This window comes from Electrophorus electricus, chromosome 13, assembly GCF_041902795.1.
Source record: "Electrophorus electricus isolate QZ-2024a chromosome 13, ASM4190279v1, whole genome shotgun sequence".
NCBI lineage: Eukaryota > Metazoa > Chordata > Actinopteri > Gymnotiformes > Gymnotidae > Electrophorus > Electrophorus electricus.
In genome coordinates, this window is record NC_137509.1 from 4,687,489 (window position 1) to 4,707,500 (window position 20,012).

The 20,012-nt window shown below is 45.6% G+C and overlaps 2 protein-coding genes across 2 annotated transcripts in view; one reads left to right on the forward strand and one right to left on the reverse strand.

Annotated features, from left to right (window-relative positions):
• The first annotated feature begins 189 nt into the window (after positions 1-189).
• LOC113588171 (alanine aminotransferase 2) lies at positions 190-11,373 on the forward strand. The gene is made up of 11 exons (XM_027027241.3): positions 190-518; positions 2,692-2,781; positions 3,009-3,117; positions 3,431-3,561; positions 3,637-3,880; positions 5,200-5,279; positions 6,613-6,749; positions 7,347-7,521; positions 7,735-7,890; positions 10,106-10,218; positions 11,178-11,373. Exons 1-11 carry the CDS (start codon positions 414-416, stop codon positions 11,371-11,373), a joined length of 1,536 nt encoding a protein of 511 aa, XP_026883042.2. The 5' UTR covers positions 190-413.
• A 68-nt stretch (positions 11,374-11,441) lies between these two features.
• The window catches only part of dhx30 (DEAH (Asp-Glu-Ala-His) box helicase 30), a 9,691-nt gene continuing 1,120 nt past the window's right edge, over positions 11,442-20,012 (reverse strand). Inside the window, exons 4-20 of the mRNA XM_027027240.3 lie at positions 19,267-19,439; positions 18,991-19,093; positions 18,616-18,765; positions 18,226-18,378; positions 17,128-17,610; positions 16,358-16,729; positions 15,980-16,055; positions 15,659-15,763; positions 15,246-15,421; positions 14,776-14,982; positions 14,356-14,437; positions 13,929-14,122; positions 13,641-13,791; positions 13,350-13,507; positions 13,009-13,112; positions 12,654-12,793; positions 11,442-12,188 (exon numbers count right to left, since the gene is read on the reverse strand). Coding sequence (XP_026883041.3) covers positions 11,929-12,188; positions 12,654-12,793; positions 13,009-13,112; positions 13,350-13,507; positions 13,641-13,791; positions 13,929-14,122; positions 14,356-14,437; positions 14,776-14,982; positions 15,246-15,421; positions 15,659-15,763; positions 15,980-16,055; positions 16,358-16,729; positions 17,128-17,610; positions 18,226-18,378; positions 18,616-18,765; positions 18,991-19,093; positions 19,267-19,439 — 3,087 coding nt within the window. The 3' untranslated portion in view covers positions 11,442-11,928. The remainder of the gene's footprint in view (positions 12,189-12,653; positions 12,794-13,008; positions 13,113-13,349; positions 13,508-13,640; positions 13,792-13,928; positions 14,123-14,355; positions 14,438-14,775; positions 14,983-15,245; positions 15,422-15,658; positions 15,764-15,979; positions 16,056-16,357; positions 16,730-17,127; positions 17,611-18,225; positions 18,379-18,615; positions 18,766-18,990; positions 19,094-19,266; positions 19,440-20,012) is intronic.

Consider the following 20,012-nt stretch of genomic DNA (forward strand, 5'->3'; position numbering starts at 1 on the left):
GACGGAATGCATAAACCATTGTTTATTTCATGTAATTTCAGGTAATTATTTGGAAATGTAACCAGAATTGTAATGGCTAAACACTAAAAGTGAAACATTTGTCATTCAAGTTAACATGTCTCATAATTTGATTATTCTGAAACTCAAGGTCAATAAGTAATGTTTTCTTTCCGTTTCTCTTGTAACAGAGTTAGGCACTGAATGGTCGTCTATTCACAGAGTTGGTCCTTTTTTAAAAGAAAGGGAACTTTATTCCTGTGTTTATAGCTCATCTCATAGTCAGAAAAGCTACTGCAGGCTTAGAGAAAAGAGAGCAGCAAGATATTAAGTAAGAGATCAAGGATTTCATCTAGTTTCTTCCTCAGCAAGCTTGTTTCTCATCTAAGGACTGAGTCACAGAGGAGCCGCCAAACATGCCCATCCTGAATGAGATCAGTGCGTTGGTGAAGAGGATCCCGACTTCAATGCAGGAAATCCTAAACGAACGAGTGATCCAAATCAGGGCAGAGATTCAGCAGGTAAGACCCAGCAGTACATCATACTGGAATCAGTATCACTCTGTGTGCTACTCCATTTTTTTAAAACCTTGGCTGTGGTAGACTTGACAGTCTTATTTCACAGCATTTTGTGTGATATGACTAACATTGGACGAGCCACCATGCTAAGTAGATCGAGATCTGTATAGGTGACACCTGTTTAGGTGTTTGATCTGTTTGAAGTGTATGTGATTTTGTCCTTGAATTAAAAGCTCAGCCTTTGCCAAGAACACAAAAGGAAAGTAGAATTGCTTACAATTACTTTTTTTTTTTTAAATAACCAGCAAATAAACAAGGGTTATATATTAAATAATCCTTTAATTCAAGATACTAATGTGTCCCCTCATGTGGGAAAATGTTCTGATAATTCCTCTCATTCATTTAACTACAGATATGCAATGAATTGGTCAAAAACCAACACACAGAAAAAAAAAAACACTGACACAAATGTTTAATCATTTGTATTATGCATATGTAAATTAAATAAGAAATAACTGTTCGGACTACATACATTATTCATAGTGGATTTTTCCATGAATCTACAGTGTCATGATTATTTAGGACCAGACAGCAGCAACTAACTTTTATAACCTTTGTAACTTTACAGAACTGGATCCTTTTTCATGTCGCAGTTCAATCTGCAAAAAACAAACAAACAAACAAACAAAACAAAACAACAACAACAACAACAGAAAGAAGGGGTCAGTCAGGCCTTTGGACAGAAACCTGGACGTTTGAGGGCGTCCTGCCCTCCTCCAGCACCTCCCCTGGGACAACCGTTGTTTTAACCTTCCACATTCTCTCTGCTTCCTCCTTTAGTTCAAGGATATTTTTCCAACTTCTCATATTCATTCCTTCTGTAACAGGTGCCACCTCATGCCTTAGTCTCCCACCAGTCTCTTCTCATTCAGGATGCAACCTGCTCCAAAGTTACATCATAAAACAAACACGTCAGAACTTAAAAAAACCCCACTTTACTCCGCACCTACCTCAGGATCAGGTCTTATTAAAAAGAAACCTTCCGAATCACTTCGCTGCAATGGTGCTATTTTCAGCCCCAAACATCACGGAGCAGGGCAAATGGGGAGGGTGTGAATGCTTTCTGCATTGTTCTTTTTAACCTCAGTTGACTTCCCTCCTGGATCTTATGTCGATGTCTATTCGTCGCTTGCTTACATAGACCAGCTGACCTGGTTCCAGTGTTTTTGCATGAGAAGGGTTGCCACTTAATTCTCTCCCGCTTCCAAGAGGAGTAGGCTTCTCCCTTTTCCTCCAGAATTCCAGGAATGGACCTGTTACTCGGTCTGACCTCTGAAGTCCCCAAAGCTGGACCGTAGAAAACTCAGGGAGTACCTGCAAGGAAGACAAGATTACTTCTTCACTGATGGCTTGCATCTATTCCTGTGATCTCTCTCTAGCCTCTGTTGGAAAGGTGGTCCCCCTAGTGACCACTTCCAGCATCTCCTCATCTGATTCACTGTGCTCCCCTCACTGCCTAGACAAAGAGTCAGCATTCCCGTTCTGCTTCCCTGGGCGATAAACAATATCAAAATCAAACATTCCAAGTTGTGCCAGCCATCTCTGCTCCAGGGCTCCCAACTTTGCTGTTTTAAGATGCCTCAACGGATCATTATCGGTGAAGACACTAAATCTCCGACCCAACAATAATCCCTGCAATTATCCAACACAGCCCACTTTAATGCCCACTTTAAACTCTAATTGGTTTGCTTGTTTTTTTAGGCCTCCAGTGTTTCATTAAGTTCTGGATGAAAGGTCGTGTAGTTTGTCAGCTTTGTACGTGGCTGTGGGCATGAGTATCCGTATGTGTTTGTTATATGTCTTCTATGGTATGTCTTCTTGAACACTGCACAAAGAGGGTTTTTTACCTGTTCATGCACTTGGTGAAAAAAGTGTTTCATGATTCACTTTTTAAAAATCTTTTTATTTACATGCATACAGTCCAAAATTTAATACAATACAATAAACATTTGATTAAAAATGTAAATCTTGCATTTAAATACACACTACACCTGTTGATGACATTTTAATTTGCTGCAGCTTCACTACTATACAGGCAGAAAATAAAGTTTCTATGAGAAACAAGAAAATAAAATCAAAGGTATGAATGTCTGACTTTTACTCTTCTATTTTACAGGGTGTGAAAAAGCCTTATAAACAAGTGCTTAACCTTTCATCTGGCGATCCTCAGGCTTTGAGCTTAAAGCCCCTCACGTTTGTTCGACAGGTAGGCTCAGCCCTGATGGTATACTGTTTGTTGACCTGTCTGTTAATTACCGAGCCCTTCATGAATGTCGGGGGCGTCATCACCAAACCAAGTATTTTTATTTCAGGCGCAACATAGCTGTGCAAAGTAAGGTACTCTACACGGTGTCTGTGTGTTTGTGTCACTGTGGCGTCTGTTGTCACTAAGAGCATCTGGTTATTCTGGATGTTTTGTTTGTGGCGATGCAGGTCCTGGCTGGGTGCTTGTATCCCACTCTCCTGCATGGCGACACCTTACCTGCAGACGTGAGACAGCGAGTCCAGAAGCTTCTGGGCGAGTGTGCTGGAGAAGGCACATGTGAGCTTTTCAACTTCTTGAACTGCAGGCTTATATGCATGTCGCCATATCACCAGTGAGACACTTTTTAGGAAAATGAGAATACTGCTTAAAAACCTTATAGGGGTGAATTAGCATTATGCAAATTAGATCATGCTAAGTGACCTCCTCTATTTTAAATTAGTTCTTAAAGCATTAAAATGCTTTATGACTTTTAATACTGTAGACATGTACTTATTGAAATTGACAAATTTGGCCTACTGGTATAAACTGGAAGTATAGAGTGGTTAAGTTTTTTGTGGTATTTATTGTGGTGTTTTCTATAAATCACTAGGGTCACACCTTGAAACACATGGGATTAGAAAACTCCAGCACTCGATATCTGACTTCATCAGCAGGCGCGATGGTGTTGCTTCCGATCCTGACAACATCTACATCACAAACGGTTCAACAGCAGCCTTCATGGTGAGAATCCACTGCTCTTTACTCTCAAGCCTGACTTGGCTCAGCCAAAAGTAAATGACCTTCTTCTCTCGGCAGACATTGCTGAAGTTGTTTGTTCCAAACGGGAGCTCTCTGCAAACCGGGGTCCTCACGCCCGAACCGTCGTACAACGGCTTTAAGTTTGCGCTGGCTGCCCAGGGAGCCCTCGTAGTACCTTATTACCTGAGGGAGGAGCAGGGCTGGGCCGTGCAGCTGGATGAGCTGCACCGAGCTGTCCTTACCGCTAAGGGGTACTGCAACCTGATGGCGTTATATGTCATTAATCCAGGGAATCCAACAGGTAAATAAATGACGTCACTCTTGTGAACCTACAGACCCTCTAACATACCAGTCTGCCACATGCTGCCCCCCCCTCAAAAGGTTTGAACCACCACTATTGGTTTTCAGTGACACAATACATTTGTATTATATCTCAGGTCCATACCTACCTCAAGCAGGTCGGTTTTTAGACAGGCTTTTAAAATGTCTACTGTAGGAGACGATCTTAGAAAGAACTGTAAGCTGTTGTAATTGTAAGCATGATTTGGTGACGATCACTTTTTAATATCACTCAAAACTATGGAATATTTAAATGATTTAAATTTGAAAATCTTAAAACTAGTAGTAGAATGTGGACAAAAGAATTGAGAAATGTAGCTTGGAGCCATTGTGCATCATGGACTTGGGGTGTGGATACTCAGCCAAATGGAGTTTTCAGGCCTTTGGATCTGACCAGTAAACATTTGTTTATTGAAACAGTGAATATTTTTGTTGCACAAATGACTTGTGTTAATGAATGCTCAATCAAACTTGTATCCTAGTGGATTTAGAGCTCAAATAACGTAGACCAGCTGCAAGCAAAATGAAGGTAAGGGAATTACAATAATCAATATGTGAAAAAATAAAATCCTGAATCACGTTTTCCGTATCCATATTCGGCAAAACACGTTTAAGTGTAGAAGAGCTCTCAGCTGGAAAACAATACCTCTTGCCACTGCGTTTACCTGTTTTTCTCATTTCAAAGCGAAGTCAGTGATGATGCCAAGATTTGTGGCATAGTTTTTTGTGTTATTTGATAGTGGTTCCAGTTTATCAAATGCAATATTAGTGGTGTCAGGATTACCAAATCATTTAACTTAAGACAATTTACATGAGAATGTTTTAATGCGTTTGCGATTTATTAACAGGCATGAGCAATTAGGGAAAATGTTGCATATTTAAAAAATGTAATTAAATTATTCAAAATGTAATATATTAAAATTAACCTATCAATTCGGTTGACTCAACTGAATGCATGGATCTCGTATTTTGAGAAAAACTAGTAGTGAGGTAGATAAAATTTTAAAAAATGGTTACATCAGCTTGGAATAAATAGGCATAAATTGTTTAGATTTATTTTTTAAAAATCAGTACAAAATAAAAAGGTAGATTTAGCCTGGAGTATAGGTGGTCAAAACCTGTGCGATCAACCTCTGCAAATGAGTTGTTTGTGTTCCATTTATTTAACTGAGCATAATATATCTTCCATCAGCACTAAAAAAGTGCCACTCACCACAAAAGCTTATTTCTTTCATTCCTTGAGTTCTGTAACCCCAGACATCCATCCTGTGCTGTCGCCAGGCCATGTGCAGACTAAGGACTCCATTAAGGACGTGATCCGCTTTGCTGCAGAAGAAAGACTGATCATAATGGCAGATGAGGTGACTGACGCTCATAAAAACATGATCGTATGCGTAAGAAGTCGCAAAATATGTTATAGCCAAGGTGCTTTGGCTGATACATTTAAAGAGGACAGTAGACCATAAAGCAGTAATCTAAATTTTTGTACCTTTCCTAGTTAGCAAATAATCAGGAGTTAAGTTTGTAGCGCAAGAAAAAACAACAGTTCTTACATCACAACAAATAGCCAGGCAGTATGTTGGATAACATACTGCCTGGTGCTTTTGGTGCTTTGATAAAACTGCCTGGTGCTTTTGGTGCTTTGATAACACACTGCCTGGTGCTTTTGGTGCTTTGATAACACTGCCTGGTGCTTTTGGTGCTTTGATAACATACTGCCTGGTGCTTTTGGTGCTCTGATAACACTGCCTGGTGCTTTTGGTGCTTTGATAACATACTGCCTGGTGCTTTTGGTGCTTTGATAACATACTGCCTGGTGCTTTTGGTGCTTTGATAACATACTGCCTGGTGCTTTTGGTGCTTTGATAACATATTGCCTGGTGCTTTTGGTGCTTTGATAACATACTGCCTGGTGCTTTTGGTGCTTTGATAACACTGCCTGGTGCTTTTAGTGCTTTGATAACATACTGCCTGGTGCTTTTGGTGCTTTGATAACACTGCCTGGTGCTTTTGGTGCTTTGATAACACTGCCTGGTGCTTTTAGTGCTTTGATAACACTGCCTGGTGCTTTTGGTGCTTTGATAACATACTGCCTGGTGCTTTTAGTGCTTTGATAACATACTGCCTGGTGCTTTTAGTGCTTTGATAACACTGCCTGGTGCTTTTGGTGCTTTGATAACACTGCCTGGTGCTTTTGGTGCTCTGATAACATACTGCCTGGTGCTTTTAGTGCTTTGATAACATACCGCCTGGTGCTTTTAGTGCTTTGATAACACTGCCTGGTGCTTTTGGTGCTTTGATAACATGCTGCCTGGTGCTTTTGGTGCTCTGATAACATACTGCCTGGTGCTTTTAGTGCTTTGATAACATACTGCCTGGTGCTTTTAGTGCTTTGATAACACTGCCTGGTGCTTTTGGTGCTTTGATAACATACTGCCTGGTGCTTTTGGTGCTCTGATAACATACTGCCTGGTGCTTTTGGTGCTCTGATAACATACTGCCTGGTGCTTTTGGTGCTTTGATAACATACTGCCTGGTGCTTTTAGTGCTTTGATAACATACTGCCTGGTGCTTTTGGTGCTTTGATAACATACTGCCTGGTGCTTTTAGTGCTTTGATAACACACTGCCTGGTGCTTTTGGTGCTTTGATAACACTGCCTGGTGCTTTTGGTCCTTTTGTCATGATGCTATAGGTGTATCAGAGCTGCATGATTGGGGAAGGAATGGAGTTTTGCTCCTATAAGAGGGCCCTGATGGAGATGGGTGCTCCATACTCCAACATGGTGGAACTGGCTTCCATCAACTCCATCTCCAAAGGACTGATGGGAGAGTGAGTTTCTTAAAATGGAAATAACCGATTTCTTATTTCTTCCCTGATTCCTTCACCTAATTTCTAATGCGTTACACATCATAAATGAATGTGGATTCAACCCAAACATGATAATCTTTTTCAGCTTTGGGCTGCATAATGTTTTTTGCAACAATTAAGCCTGCAATTAAGGTACTTGTGCAGGATGATGGTCTAAAGTGCAACATTCAGGGTTAATTTTTAAATTTACACTTCCACAAAGAATGCACAGAAAGACTATGTGAATTGTGCTACATAACTAAACCTGTTTATAAGTAAAAGAATATTAACATTTTGTAGGGTTCTCATGGAAGATAACACAGGAAACAAATTCTATATCTGTGCCTTCCTTGCATCGTCTCTCTCTGGCTAGCGGCAGATACCACAGTATTCCCAACACATATTATTTTCACGTTTTCAGACTGTACGACAACACAGATAGTGCTGATTTAAAATCATACCTTAATATCAGTAGAAGGAGATATGTGGTAAAATACCTGGCCAAGAAAGGAAAGGTAAAAAAAAAATGAATGGCAAACTTTTGTTAATCCCCACTGTCTGGAACTCTCCTTTGGCCAGGTGTGGTCTGCGTGGCGGCTATGTGGAGCTGGTGAACTTTGACCCTTCTATGAAACAGAATATCTTTAAGCTCTTCTCTGCAATGCCATGTGCATCCCTAATGGGACAAATTGCCCTGCACGTGATGGTTGACCCTCCACGACCCGGACAGCCCTCGTACCCTCTCTACACAAACGTGAGATTAGAAGGATTTTCTCTGGTTTTGTAGGCATCATTTTCCCCTTATTTCTTATTGGATTGGCTGTTACACTAATTCAGAAATCTTTAAAAAAAAAAAAAAAAAAAAGACTAGCCAACTAAATCTGAATTTGAATCTCGCTTCCTAAAAGCTTGTGCTTGAAGTGTAAGGAAAACCTTTCTCTTTAAAATGACTGAACTGTGTTTTCAGGAAATTCAGTCAAACAAGAGGGCAATTATCAACAATGTGCGGAGGACTTTGGGGGTTTTAAACAGCTTGCCTGCCATCACTTGGCAACCCGTGATGGGAGGGATGTTTGCCTTCCCTCGAGTCAGCTTCTCCCAGGCTGCAATAAATTACTCCCAGGTCAGTTTCACGCCAGGCACCTATATATGCTAATGCACTAGATTATGCTAATTGTCCACCACATTTCATTTAAGGGTCCCCATTGTCTCATCTAGGGATGTACTCCTTTATTTGCCAGAAATCAGAGTTTAATATACATTAATGCTAGGTTCAAATCACTAAGACATCACTCTAAAAAGAAGAGCTCACAGCCGTCTCCATAACATCTCTCCTTAACCCTTCCCCTCCTTCACCGTCAGCCCTCAGTGCTATGATTTTGCCACTTTCTTTGATGAGAAGATTAACAAAACATAACAATCTTTTCCTTTTACTACTGCTTCTAAATTACAATATCCCTCTCCCCTTCTCCTGCCTTAGCTTTTCACAGAAAACATACGACAACATATGTTCAGTAACCCTCACACCTGACCTTTTGGATCCCATCTCTTCTATATTGTTCCAGTCTATGAATGCTTTTTTCTCATATGGTCATGTACCGAGAGTTTTCAAAACATGGAAAATCATACTGATCCTAAAAAAAGCTGTCCTCAATTGACATAACCATCCACAACTACTGATTGGTAGCAAAACGACTGACTGGCAGGCCTCCTAATGTGATCAACCACAAGATTCTCCTGTCTATCCTCACAAGCCCTGGGATTAGTCGCACAGCATATCATCAACGGTTTGCTTCATACCTAGAGGAACTGTTATATCGGGTGATGTGGAGGACATCCACATCTGCTTAAAACACTCCACTGACGTCCCACAAGGCTCAGTGCTTGGTCTTCTTTTGTTCTACTTCTATATCTTCCCTGTTAGTAAGGGATGTATCCTTGTATGATTTCTCATATCACTTCTAGGCTGATGACTCTCAACTGAGTTTCTCCTTTCCATCCTTGTACTGCTCATTTTAAAACCATCAAAATGGGATGACACAGAAACCCCTGGTAGCTGTTCAGAATTGGTCAGGCTTGAAATATAAGGCATTCCATATAGACCTCTGGCAAAAAAAGCACTTAAGTCTCTCCCACTTATTATTAACTGTTTAAGCAAAATTATTTAATTACCTTCAGGGATAAGATGCCATGTACCTCACAAACCGCTTTTAGTCCTACAGATATATCTTGCTCTGAAAGGCTCATTTTAACCCCACTATGAGTTACTTTTTGATAAGGCTGAACTTAGCTGGAACAACAAGAACAAAAAAAAACCTGATTCATGTGGGAGCAGAAAAAAAAAGATCCATGGAAGTGTGTGGCTAGCCAGTCAAAATGCAGCTGGCATAATCCAGACAGCTGAAACGCACTACAGATATCAGACTCTCCATCTCTGCGTAAGGAGCGTCCGTTTCGGACTACGGCTAGCAGCTCAGCACTTGAAGGTAAATCTCAGCAAAAATGAGCTGCTATACATCACTGGAGATGCCTCCCCAAGTCGATACCATGGAATCTTACTAGAGAACTCTTGGATCACTTCGACTGACGAGGCACGCAAGAATTCTGGATCGCCACCATTCTTTCCTTGTATTGCTAACTCCACTGCGTCACACGGTTTTCTTCAAGGAAGCCATTCTGGTGCTTGTTCTGTCCTTTGTCATCTCGATTGGATGGCTGCAACTAACCCCTGGTAGACCTTCCCCTGTGTGCCATCGGACCCCTGCAACTCATCTAGAATTTAACTGCTTAGCTTATCAACTGTCCAAACTTCTCCCTTGCTGTGTTCCCTTCATATTCTCCCTATTGTGTCGCCGATCCGATTTAAAACACTGACGCTCACCTACAAAGTCATAACTGGAGCAGCTTCTACATGTCTAAAGGCAGTAATCAAACCCTTATTCTGCACCACGCTACATTAGAACATAAGATGGTTCAAACCACTATCCCTCAAGGAACAAAGACATACATTAAGACTCTTCTCTGTTGTGGCCTGAACTTCCCCTGGCTGACTTCAAACAAAGATTTTAAAAAACCTCCTTTACTGTCATTTTCCACTCTAGTCAGGGGTATAGTCTGATAGCATTATTAACACCAAGATATCTACCCAGACATGTGTACTTTATAGAGAGTAGAAAGCACTCCTATCATTTGCTCTGAACAAGGGCCTCTGCTATATGCCAGAAATGTGAATAAGTTGAAAATGTTCTTTAGCCTGTAGGTGTGCTGTCTCACCTTGCCCAGGTGACATGAGATGTGGACTACAGTGCTGGCATGAACTCTGACCTTTGTGCCCCTAGGAGAGAGGACAGGAACCCGACGTAATGTACTGTTTGCGTCTGCTTGAGGACGAAGGCCTGTGCTTTTTGCCTGGCTATGAACTCGGAATGACAGAGGGCATCTATCACATCAGGTGACCTAAATGACTCCTCTGTGTTCAGACACACGGCCACAGGCCGTATATTTTTAGTAACGTAATAGAGCAGAACCTCTGAGTCAGATATATTACAACTGAACATGACACTTCAGCAGAATACACAGACGTTACCCCTGGGATGTTCGGTAATGTTACTTGATCATAGTTACGGGAAGGAGAGCATTCACCCACCAGAACGCTTCCTGTGAAATTTGTTTTGCGTTGTGTATGCTTGAACAATCACAGGGTGTCATGTGGACAGTGTCTCTGTCCACACTCAGTTGTCATGTGCACAACATGGCGACAGACGTATGCAGTTTTCCTTTTCTCCACAATCGTGTCACGTTCACGTCTCCGCAAGAAGCACCCCGAGGCCTTAAGACATCTTTGCCTTGCTCACACTTTTAATGTGTTTTTTTTTTTTTTTTTTGAGTATCTGGAGGCCCGATGTCTGAGGACAGGTTAACGGCCACAACCTTCTCTACACAGCACACATCTGTATACATTTGGGGTACAGATATAAAAATTCTGTCTGTCTAAAAATAATCATTAGTCTTCACTTTTGAACCCACCACCTGTGCTAACGTCATTAGTATCCTTACTAAAAGTCATATTGGATCTCATATCCATATGGCTGGATAATTTATTGATGAATGTGAATCAGGTGTGCTAATAAAGTCAGGAAGTGCAAAACATCAGCATAAGACAATCTCTCAGCAGCAGGGCTGGAAAACACTCACTTGCAGGGTTGTGTTGTTGTACTGACAACAAACCTCGCTGAAGAATACGTAACCCATGAATTTTCCTTTGATGAGCTGATCCTACTACGTTGTAATACATGGCAAAAGAACATTAATTACCAGTAGGGATTCTACAGCATGGTTTTAAACACAGTGTGCTAAGAAGCAAGATTGTGCCGTAGTCTCTGACTGAGCTGTATGCATTTGTCTGTTAAGGATCACCCTGGCAGCTCAGGAGGAGATCATGAAGGAGGCGCTGCAGAGGCTGAAGAATTTCCACTTGCGCTTCCTCAAAGAGTTTCCCACACTCGAGCGCCCTGGAGGAAACACTAACCCTGACCCGTTAACCGCCACTGCCTCCTCTGTGATGGGTCACGCTGACCCCAACACTCCGCTGGGCTGGCGTCACTGAAAAATGGGTCACTCCTGACCGGGAGCGTCAGCTCTCGACACGATAAAGCAGTCACGAAAACAAAAATCTGACACTATACATTTCATTGCATCATTATCATTCAGTATCATCATCAATTATAATGACAAAAATAAAAAAAGGCAATAAATAAATGCGCTTTCAGCACGGTAAGGGTGACAGGATGAATAACATTAACGTTTGATCTTAGTTCAAATAGCTTCTGCTTTTCAATTACTAGGTAACTGTTGCCTCACATACTGTCCCCTCGTCCATACATTCAGTTCTTCTTCACAGCTGTAGGGCCAAGCGGACTGCACATGCCTTCCATGGAAGGTGCTACTTTCGCCTTATTCACTGTTCATCCATCTGCAGACACCATTCTGGGGTGAGAGGGCAAAGCATGGACATGCTCAGGAGATCCCAGCAAAGGAGCAGTACCAGGATAAAAACACGCCCAAGTGCTTCGCATGTTCTTTCTTTTGGGTCATACAGAATGCTGTAGCTGCATGTAACGTTGCCTTCCACTGTCCCAGTGAAACACTGGCAAAAGCCCCATCATTCGGCATCACTCTGGTCATCACCATTAGAGTCTGGATCGGTGCTGTTCAGGAGGTCCACCAGTAAAGAGATCAGATGACCATCTTGAGCGGTGCTGTCTTCACACACCGAGTCGCAGGTCAAAGGTCGGAGGTTGCGGTAAATCATGGCCTGAATGGATGTGCGGAACTCCCACAGCAGCTCCCAGCTCTGAGCAGACATCTCCCATCGCACGAGAGAATGTTCTGGCAGAGACACCTCCGCCCTGTCTTCATACACTGAAAGAGAGAAGTCAGTCAGTCATGGATGTCCCTTTTTTCTGGAGCAAAATAACTGGGTCGATCTTTAAAAGACACGAACTTCACACACCAATATAGTTCATTGACTTAAATCAGATCCATCATGCCTGCATTTTACCGCCTTGCAGGGGGGGGGAATTTTGCTTTTTCTTTGCATGAGGTTTCAAAATCCTCTAGAACTTTGATTCTAGAATGTAATCAACTACTTTGAGTTAGAGATTAGGTCCAGGGTTAGAGGTAATTATTTTCAAAGTCATCTGTTAGTGCTAACAGAATATTCTAGAAGATATTAAAGTTCATCAAAGGGTTACGTTTGGAGAAAAAGGACCCATCTCCTCAAGTCCTGGACAGAGCAGCAGTAAGTGGGCAAGCAGATTGTCCAAGACAGCCGCCTGACCGTGCCAGTCCTCGGTCCGGCCGTGCGGACAGGCGGGGTGGGGTTACCTCTCTCCACCAGGTCACAGTCGGTCAGGAGGAGAAGGGCCAGTGGGTGCACGGTGGACGAGTCTCTTATGAAGACATTTCCGTTTGATTTGACCGCAGAGAAGAACGTGAGCCAGCGGCTGGGGAGCTGCTTCTCACCCCTGGATGAAAGACAAGACAGAACAGTGTGTGTGTGTGTGTGTGTGTGTGTGTGTGTGTGTGTGTGTGTGTGTGTGTGTGTGGATAGACAGATTCAAAATTATAGTAAAGTACACAGAGTTTCCTGAGAAACAGAACTTTTCGGACAGAGCGCCTTCATCAGATATGCAAGAAAAGTACTTCATAACTAACACTAACACACACAGCGATGGCTTACCTGTTGACCGTTGACCGGTGGAGTAACACAGGCCCACTCTTGGTGCGGTAGGACAGGTTGTCAGGACGAAACCGGCCTCCTTTGGTCACAGTGCCTCGTTTCACCTGGAAATAAATTGCAAGGTGACTGAATGTGTGGCTGAGTATGACGCAAGATAGCAGTCAGAGACAGCTCTATAAAACCAGACATCATACCTCACTCTATAAACGCCAACTCTGTGGATAAGGTTGCATTACTCAACACAAACCTGGCAGCACACAGCACCTGCTGACTGGCGGGTAATTATGGCAGTGTGTACGTGTCTGGGCAGGGCTGTGTGGGTCCTGAGGTGGATTTCGTACCTGTATGAGGTTTGGGTAAAAGCCTGCAAACAGCACAGCTTTAAAAAGCTGCTCCTCACGGCTGCAGTGGTTGACCCGGGTCGAGGGGCGGAGACAATCGGCAGAATGAGCCACAAGCCCCGCCTCCACCAGATTCTCACTGAACTGCTGAGTGAGGCCTGCCGACAAACAGGATTGTGCAAACAGTTAAACGAGACAGAAAATCTCTAGTCCGTGAACAAGGGACGTCACAACACAGTAAACTCTGTTTAGTACGATCTGGAGTGAGCGGGAGTTTGAGATCTAACTTGCCACGGATAAACCACAGGCTGGCTCCTGACAGACTGTAAGAGTCCAGGTATTCCTGCCGACTGTCTCTGTGGGACGTCTCCCGCCAGCCCTGGACAGCCCTGCTGAACACCACATAGTCACTGCAGCTAGAGCCACTCAGGGCCTCCTTAGCCTGAGGAGGGAGGGAGGGAGAGAGGGTGTGAGTATACGTTCCTAGGGGCACGATACCATCCCACTTCTGACCGTGACCATAACGAACAACACGGAGGAAGGTTTGGCCGGATGCCGCCTCCGGACGCGGGGCCAGACCTTGGCCACGAGGGCGCGGTTCTGCAGGCTGTTGTAGAACGGGTCTCGGGTCAGGCAGGCAGCCACGGACAGCATGGGCAGGACGCAGCGGAACAGGGCGGACAGGACGAGAGCCTTCGCCAGGCGTGGGTCGCAGGACACGCACGCCACTCGCTCGCCCAGTGGGGTAAGACACTCTGCCTCGTCCAGCACCCCTGTGGAGTGGAGGACGGAGCAGGTCAAAGGTCACTACCACAGAGGCCAACAATACCCACAAGCCCCACCTCCACTTTGCCTTCCAACTTGTGACTTCTGTAGATAGGAGTCATATCAGGACTGGACCAAAGAGACAAAAACGCTTGATGTTTTCAAAAATGAACACACTACAAGACGGCGCAGGAGGGGGAAGATGTCTGAGAGACGGGCTGAGCAGTGCCGTGTGTCTCACCGATGTCCTGCAGGGTCTTCACGGCGTCCCTCACTGCCCCTGCGTCTGGAGGGTCCAGCACCTGGGATAGGAAGTCCTCAGCCTGCAGGACAACACAGCAGACTGACAAACGCCTGGCAAAAGGGATCTGAGTCGTTACATGCAGAATCTCACCTTTATCTAACGCTTAAATGCTCTGTACACCAAAGAAAGAGAAAAAAATACAATTCTGATATCTGAAACGTTTGACTTCTTCACGTCTTTGCTTATAATAAAACGCTATAAAAAAAAAAAGGCTTCTTACTTTTAAATTCTCTTTGAAAACCCAATGTAGGTTTTCTGTACACCCTTTTCAAATAGAAGCTGTGTATATTCATAAAGTGACATGTTAATATTTGAGGACTCTCCCCATACATCTCATGAATGGCCCGCTCCACTTACCTTAATATGTGGACTGTGGATTTTAGCCTGAACTACAAGGCTCTCCAGGGGGGTGCGCTGAATCTCAGGGACAGGAAATGTGGTCATGGTCTCCAGCTGCTGCCGTGGAAACAGGTGGTAGGCGTGGCCAGGCTGGCATCGGCCTGCCCTGCCTCTCCGCTGAATGACATTTGAGTGCGAGATCCAGACTGTGTCCAAACATGAAACCTGCACATGGGCAATTCAGTAATATATTATTTATGCACACACACACACACACACCATGAAGTTCTGTGTTTCTCTGACAAAGTCTATTTTTGTTATGACAAAAGACAAGAAATAACAGTAAAAAAAAAATTAAATAGATAAAAACAATATAGATAAATATACGATACGAATAAATACAAGTCAACAACATTCAGATTTTTGGAATTCAAATTTTGCCATGATTAACTCTCGGGGGCAGGTCTGGGCTACCGTAATGACCTCACCTTGGTCCTGGGGTCATAGCTTTGCTCCTTCTGAGACCCCACGTCCACTACGTGCACTATGTCATCGATGGTAATAGACGTCTCTGCGATGTTGGTGGCCAGGACAATCTTGCGGCGGCCCTCCAAGGGACGCTGGAACACAGCCTGCTGGTCTGCCACCGACATGCTGGAGTGTACTGCAAGAGTGAGAAAGCTGCGTTATTTTAACATGCGTTATGGGGCAGACAAAGGCACTTAAGCAATTTAAACCTCTTTTTTATAATCTCAGATGTCAGAACGAAAAGACGTTTGTACTTTGCGAGTTACAACGTGGGGCTAATCACGAACAGCTCTAAAAACAAAATGGCAGCGGAACGTGGAGTTAAACTCCGAATAAAGCTAGACAGAAAGGTGCGCGTCCGAATGGTGCTCACGTGGTAGGATGACCTGTGAGCCCGATCTGAAGGCCCGTTTCTCCTCCAGCCTCTGCTGCACAGACTTTATGTCCTGCCAGCCAGGCAGGAAGCACAGCACAGCACCTGACAAAAGACCACAAACAGGCAGATGAGGGTGGGGCGCGGGAGGAAGCCACGCCGCTATCCACGAGACAAGAATTAGCCTCGTGGGGGAATGACCGGATGTTGAGGTTAAAGGTGAGAGCAGGAGAGAGATTAAGTATGACAGGAATAGCAAAGAGAGAGAGAGAGAGAGAGAGAGAGATGCAGGTGAGGGGGTGAATGTGCAGTCATGGTTACCTGGTTCTCCCTGCAGGTGAATGTGGTCGATCACATCTGCTACCAAATCAAGGTCAGGACCCGCATCATTCTGTCCCTTAAAAAGAAACAAAAACAAAAAAACCTGCATAATTAACTAGGACAAACCTGCATAATTAACTAGGACAAACCTGCATAATTAAGCATTATTAACCACCACCCATTAAAAACACTGTCAGTAGCATCACCCAGGAACACAGGCTCCAGTACTGACAGCATATGTACTGTAGCAACTATACAGGACACACACACACACACACACACACACACACACACACACACACACACACACACACACACACACACACACACACACACACACACACACACACACACACACACACACACACACACACACACCTGCATGCTCCCTTTCGCCACCGGAGGGCGCCCCATCTCCTGTAGCACCTCCTCCAGATACCTCTCCCGCACGGGGTGCATGGACCCAGGCACGCGCAGCACAGGGCATCCGCCGAAGTAGTCGGCCAGGCGCTGCGTGTCGCCCGTGGCGCTCATGAGCACCACGCGGAGGCGTGGGTTACGGGTCAGCGCCGTACGCAGCAGCGCCAGCAGCAGGTCCGTGTTGACGTCCCGCTCGTGCACCTCGTCCACCAGCACGTGGCTCACGCTCCGCAGCGCCCCGTCCGCCTGCAGCTTGCGCAGGAGCACGCCCACCGTCAGGAAGAGGAGCGCCCCGCCGCTGCGCTCCGGAGGCCGCGACTCCAGGCGCACCTGCAGGGCGAGCAGGAGGAGTCACGGGGGGGTCTGAGAGGGCAACAGCTCTGAGCTTGGGAAGAACATTAATAAGTACTTAAAGGTTACAGACTGAGCCTACAGGGGTCCAGCACAGTTTAACTGATACACTACAAGAGTAACGTGTCTCCATCAGGGGGGGGTCAAAGTCTGGTCCTGGAGACCTAGCACCCTGCGGAGTTTGGTTAAACCCCAGTGTGTTCGAGCCAAACTCAGCAGGGCGCATCTCGGCACACGGTAGGATGTGAATCCATATGTTGCGTAATACCCCATGATTCATAGTAAGCCAAATCATTCCACTACACTGAGCATATACAACAACACGCGTTTGTTGCTGCTGCCTGTTCTGTCGCGTTAAATGTTTGTGAGCGTGGCACCTGGTAGCCGACAGCGTGGCGGAGGGCGGGGCCCATTTCCTGAGCCACGCGCTGAGCCACCGAGACCGCGCTGATTCTGCGAGGCTGTGTGACCAGGATGTTGCAGTGGGCACCCTCGCCTGCCATAATGTGCCCCTCCAGTAGGAAGCGTGGGATACGCGTGGTCTTCCCGCAGCCCGTCTCCCCGGCTACCACCACGACCCGGGAGGCCTCCGACGCCGCCACCAGCTTTTCCCGGTGAAAGTCTACTGGAAGCTCCGCCCCCTGCGCTGGACCCGCCTTCTCCCACTGTCTGAGGAGGCTGTCGCTCAGATGTTTGGCCTCCTGTGTGCTCAGGGGGCGGTACGGTCTGCCGGTAATGGCATCAGGGACACGATCACCCTCGTTGTCCTCATCTTCCTCACTGAGCGAGGAAGACTGCCGCTGCTCAGATCGCTCTTCCTCTTCGTCCCACAGTTTCTGCGCCTCTGCGTTCACAGGATACTGAGCACAGCAGAGAATTCAGACTTCACGTTAGAACGATCGCTGCCACAGCTCAGGTAGAATCAAGAACTTTCCACATTCAAACTTTAATTCCTGAAGTAGCCCCAGTGTGGAGGTTCCTGACAGCATCTCTGCTCTTTATTCTACACATCTCTGAACCAGCTGAACCCACAAAGCTGGGATCGTGGCCTACAGGCAACCCATCAACTTAAAGCCCAAATCAGGCAGATCTCGGACGGATGACTTTTTTTAGGTTGCAGCTGGCGTGATCTTCATGACTCAAAGTGGACTGGCAGCACCAGTTTGGATTTACTTGAGTAACAAGCCCATAATCCTCTAATAGGCTTCACAATGCTGGCAGATTTCCTCAGCGTTCCTTAAATCCTGTTCTGCTAATGTGCCATTTCTGTTCCGTCTAGTCTGGAATTGTGTCACTGACCTATTTACATGTAATTTTGATCTATAAAACCTCACAACCAGGGTTTCAAGGTACCATCGAACATTATTCAACTCAACGCTACATTTCACTGTGCCAAACATTCGCTTGCACACCCAGTAGTACCCGTACCCATCCCTTGCTAGCGCCCCCTGTTGGTGACCCTTTAGATAGCGGACCTCAGCGAGGTACTCCTGAATGCCGCGCTGCAGGTGCTCGGGTATCTCCAGACGGCACGGCCGCTTCTCACGCCTTCCTGCCTCCCGCACCTCCTCCTGGTGGTACTTGGCATGGGTCAGAGGACTGTTCTGTTCATCCAGCAGCTTCAGATCCTAGAGACAGAACAGCGGACAGGACTGTAATCTTAATCCCCAGGCGCCATGACCGTTGGTGACGGCAACGTGTTGCCGCGGCGACACTGCGTTGTCACTCTGTTGGGTTTGGGATCCTGATGTTTAAGCTATTTTTTTTTAGCACCTTTTTCTAAAAAAATGACACGGCTTGTTACGTGACGATTTTTTTTTTTTACTCTTTGACAAGGTTCAACTGTAACCGCAGAAACGCCTGACCTTCATCCGGAGGCACGCTAGCGCAGCGGCGTGGGTCTCGGCCTCCAGCCTGCGTCGGCCGCACGCGCGGAAGGTCATGGGCTGGGGCCAGCGCACGGTGAGCTCACATTCCTTCACCTTCCCGCCGGATGTCCTGTAGTGTAGCAGCTCCTAGGGTAAACAACAAACAAAAGACAAAGGGCCGTACAGTTGTGTTCTCCATTAAAAACTCACCAAAAAAAAAAATCAACTGAAATGAATGTTACTTTTATGTGGTGACTACTGATTTCACTCCAAAGTTACTTTGGTGCTGCCAAATTTGCAGAGGTCATGGCTATGTGTGATGTGACCTGCAAGGAACGAGACAGAACGTGAAACCGTCGAGGCTGAACTTACTTTGACTCTATTAGATGATGCGGCCACTTGGATGACCTTCACCAGAAGAGCCTTGGGATTCGAGAAGATGGAAAGAGCCTCTGCTACCTTAGGGTCCATCACTCTACAAAACACACATGCGCACGCGGGCTCCACCTAAATGCATCCAGGTGATTCGAGTCAAACCGGCTCTAAATGCCGGTGTTCTTCCTGAAAAGCATCTCTCTCATCATCAATAACTTGCACGGATTGCAGCACCGTGGCATGCCGCGCGGTGCGGCCGAGCGAGACCCCTACCCTGGGCTTCTCGCAGTCCCCCGGTTGCCGCTGGCCGAGGTCCGGCTCAGCTCCAGGTCTTCGGGTGCACCCAAGGCCTCCTCCGCATCCTCCCAAACGGACGGCTGCCATCCAGGCTTCCTGGACCGCTTCCGGCTGGGCAGCTGGTTCCCTGGACTCAGGATTCCCAGCTCCTGCTCACAAAGAACGCAGCGCCATTCAGGCCGGCTCCCATCAGCTCCGTGCACACGCCCGGTGTCGCAGCCACTGGGCAACGTTCAGTAATCTGGACTTCCAGTGTGTTCCAGTTCTCTCTGTTATCAGTGACAGCTGACTGATGAGCACAGCATGGATTTTCAGCATGAGTGGTGGCTATCGATGTGCCCAACTAAACATATTTAAGTGACAAATCATAATTTCTTTTTAAGGTACTATGACTGCACACTACACACTGCTAACACACCTTTCTTGTAATAAATAGGTATGTGTGTATGTGTGTGTGAATGTGTGTGTGTGAATGTGCGTGTGCGTGTGTATATATGTGTATGTGCGTGTGTATATATGTGTATGTGCGTGTGCGTGTATATATGTGTGTGTGTGTGTGCGTGTATGTGTGTATGTGCGTGTGTGCGTATGTGTGTATGTGCGTGTGTGTGTGTGCGTGTATGTGTGTGTGTGTGTATACGTGTGTGTATACACACGCACGAGCACATACACATGCATTGGTTTACATTCCAGTCCGCAGCCTTGTTTTCCATTCAGCAGCT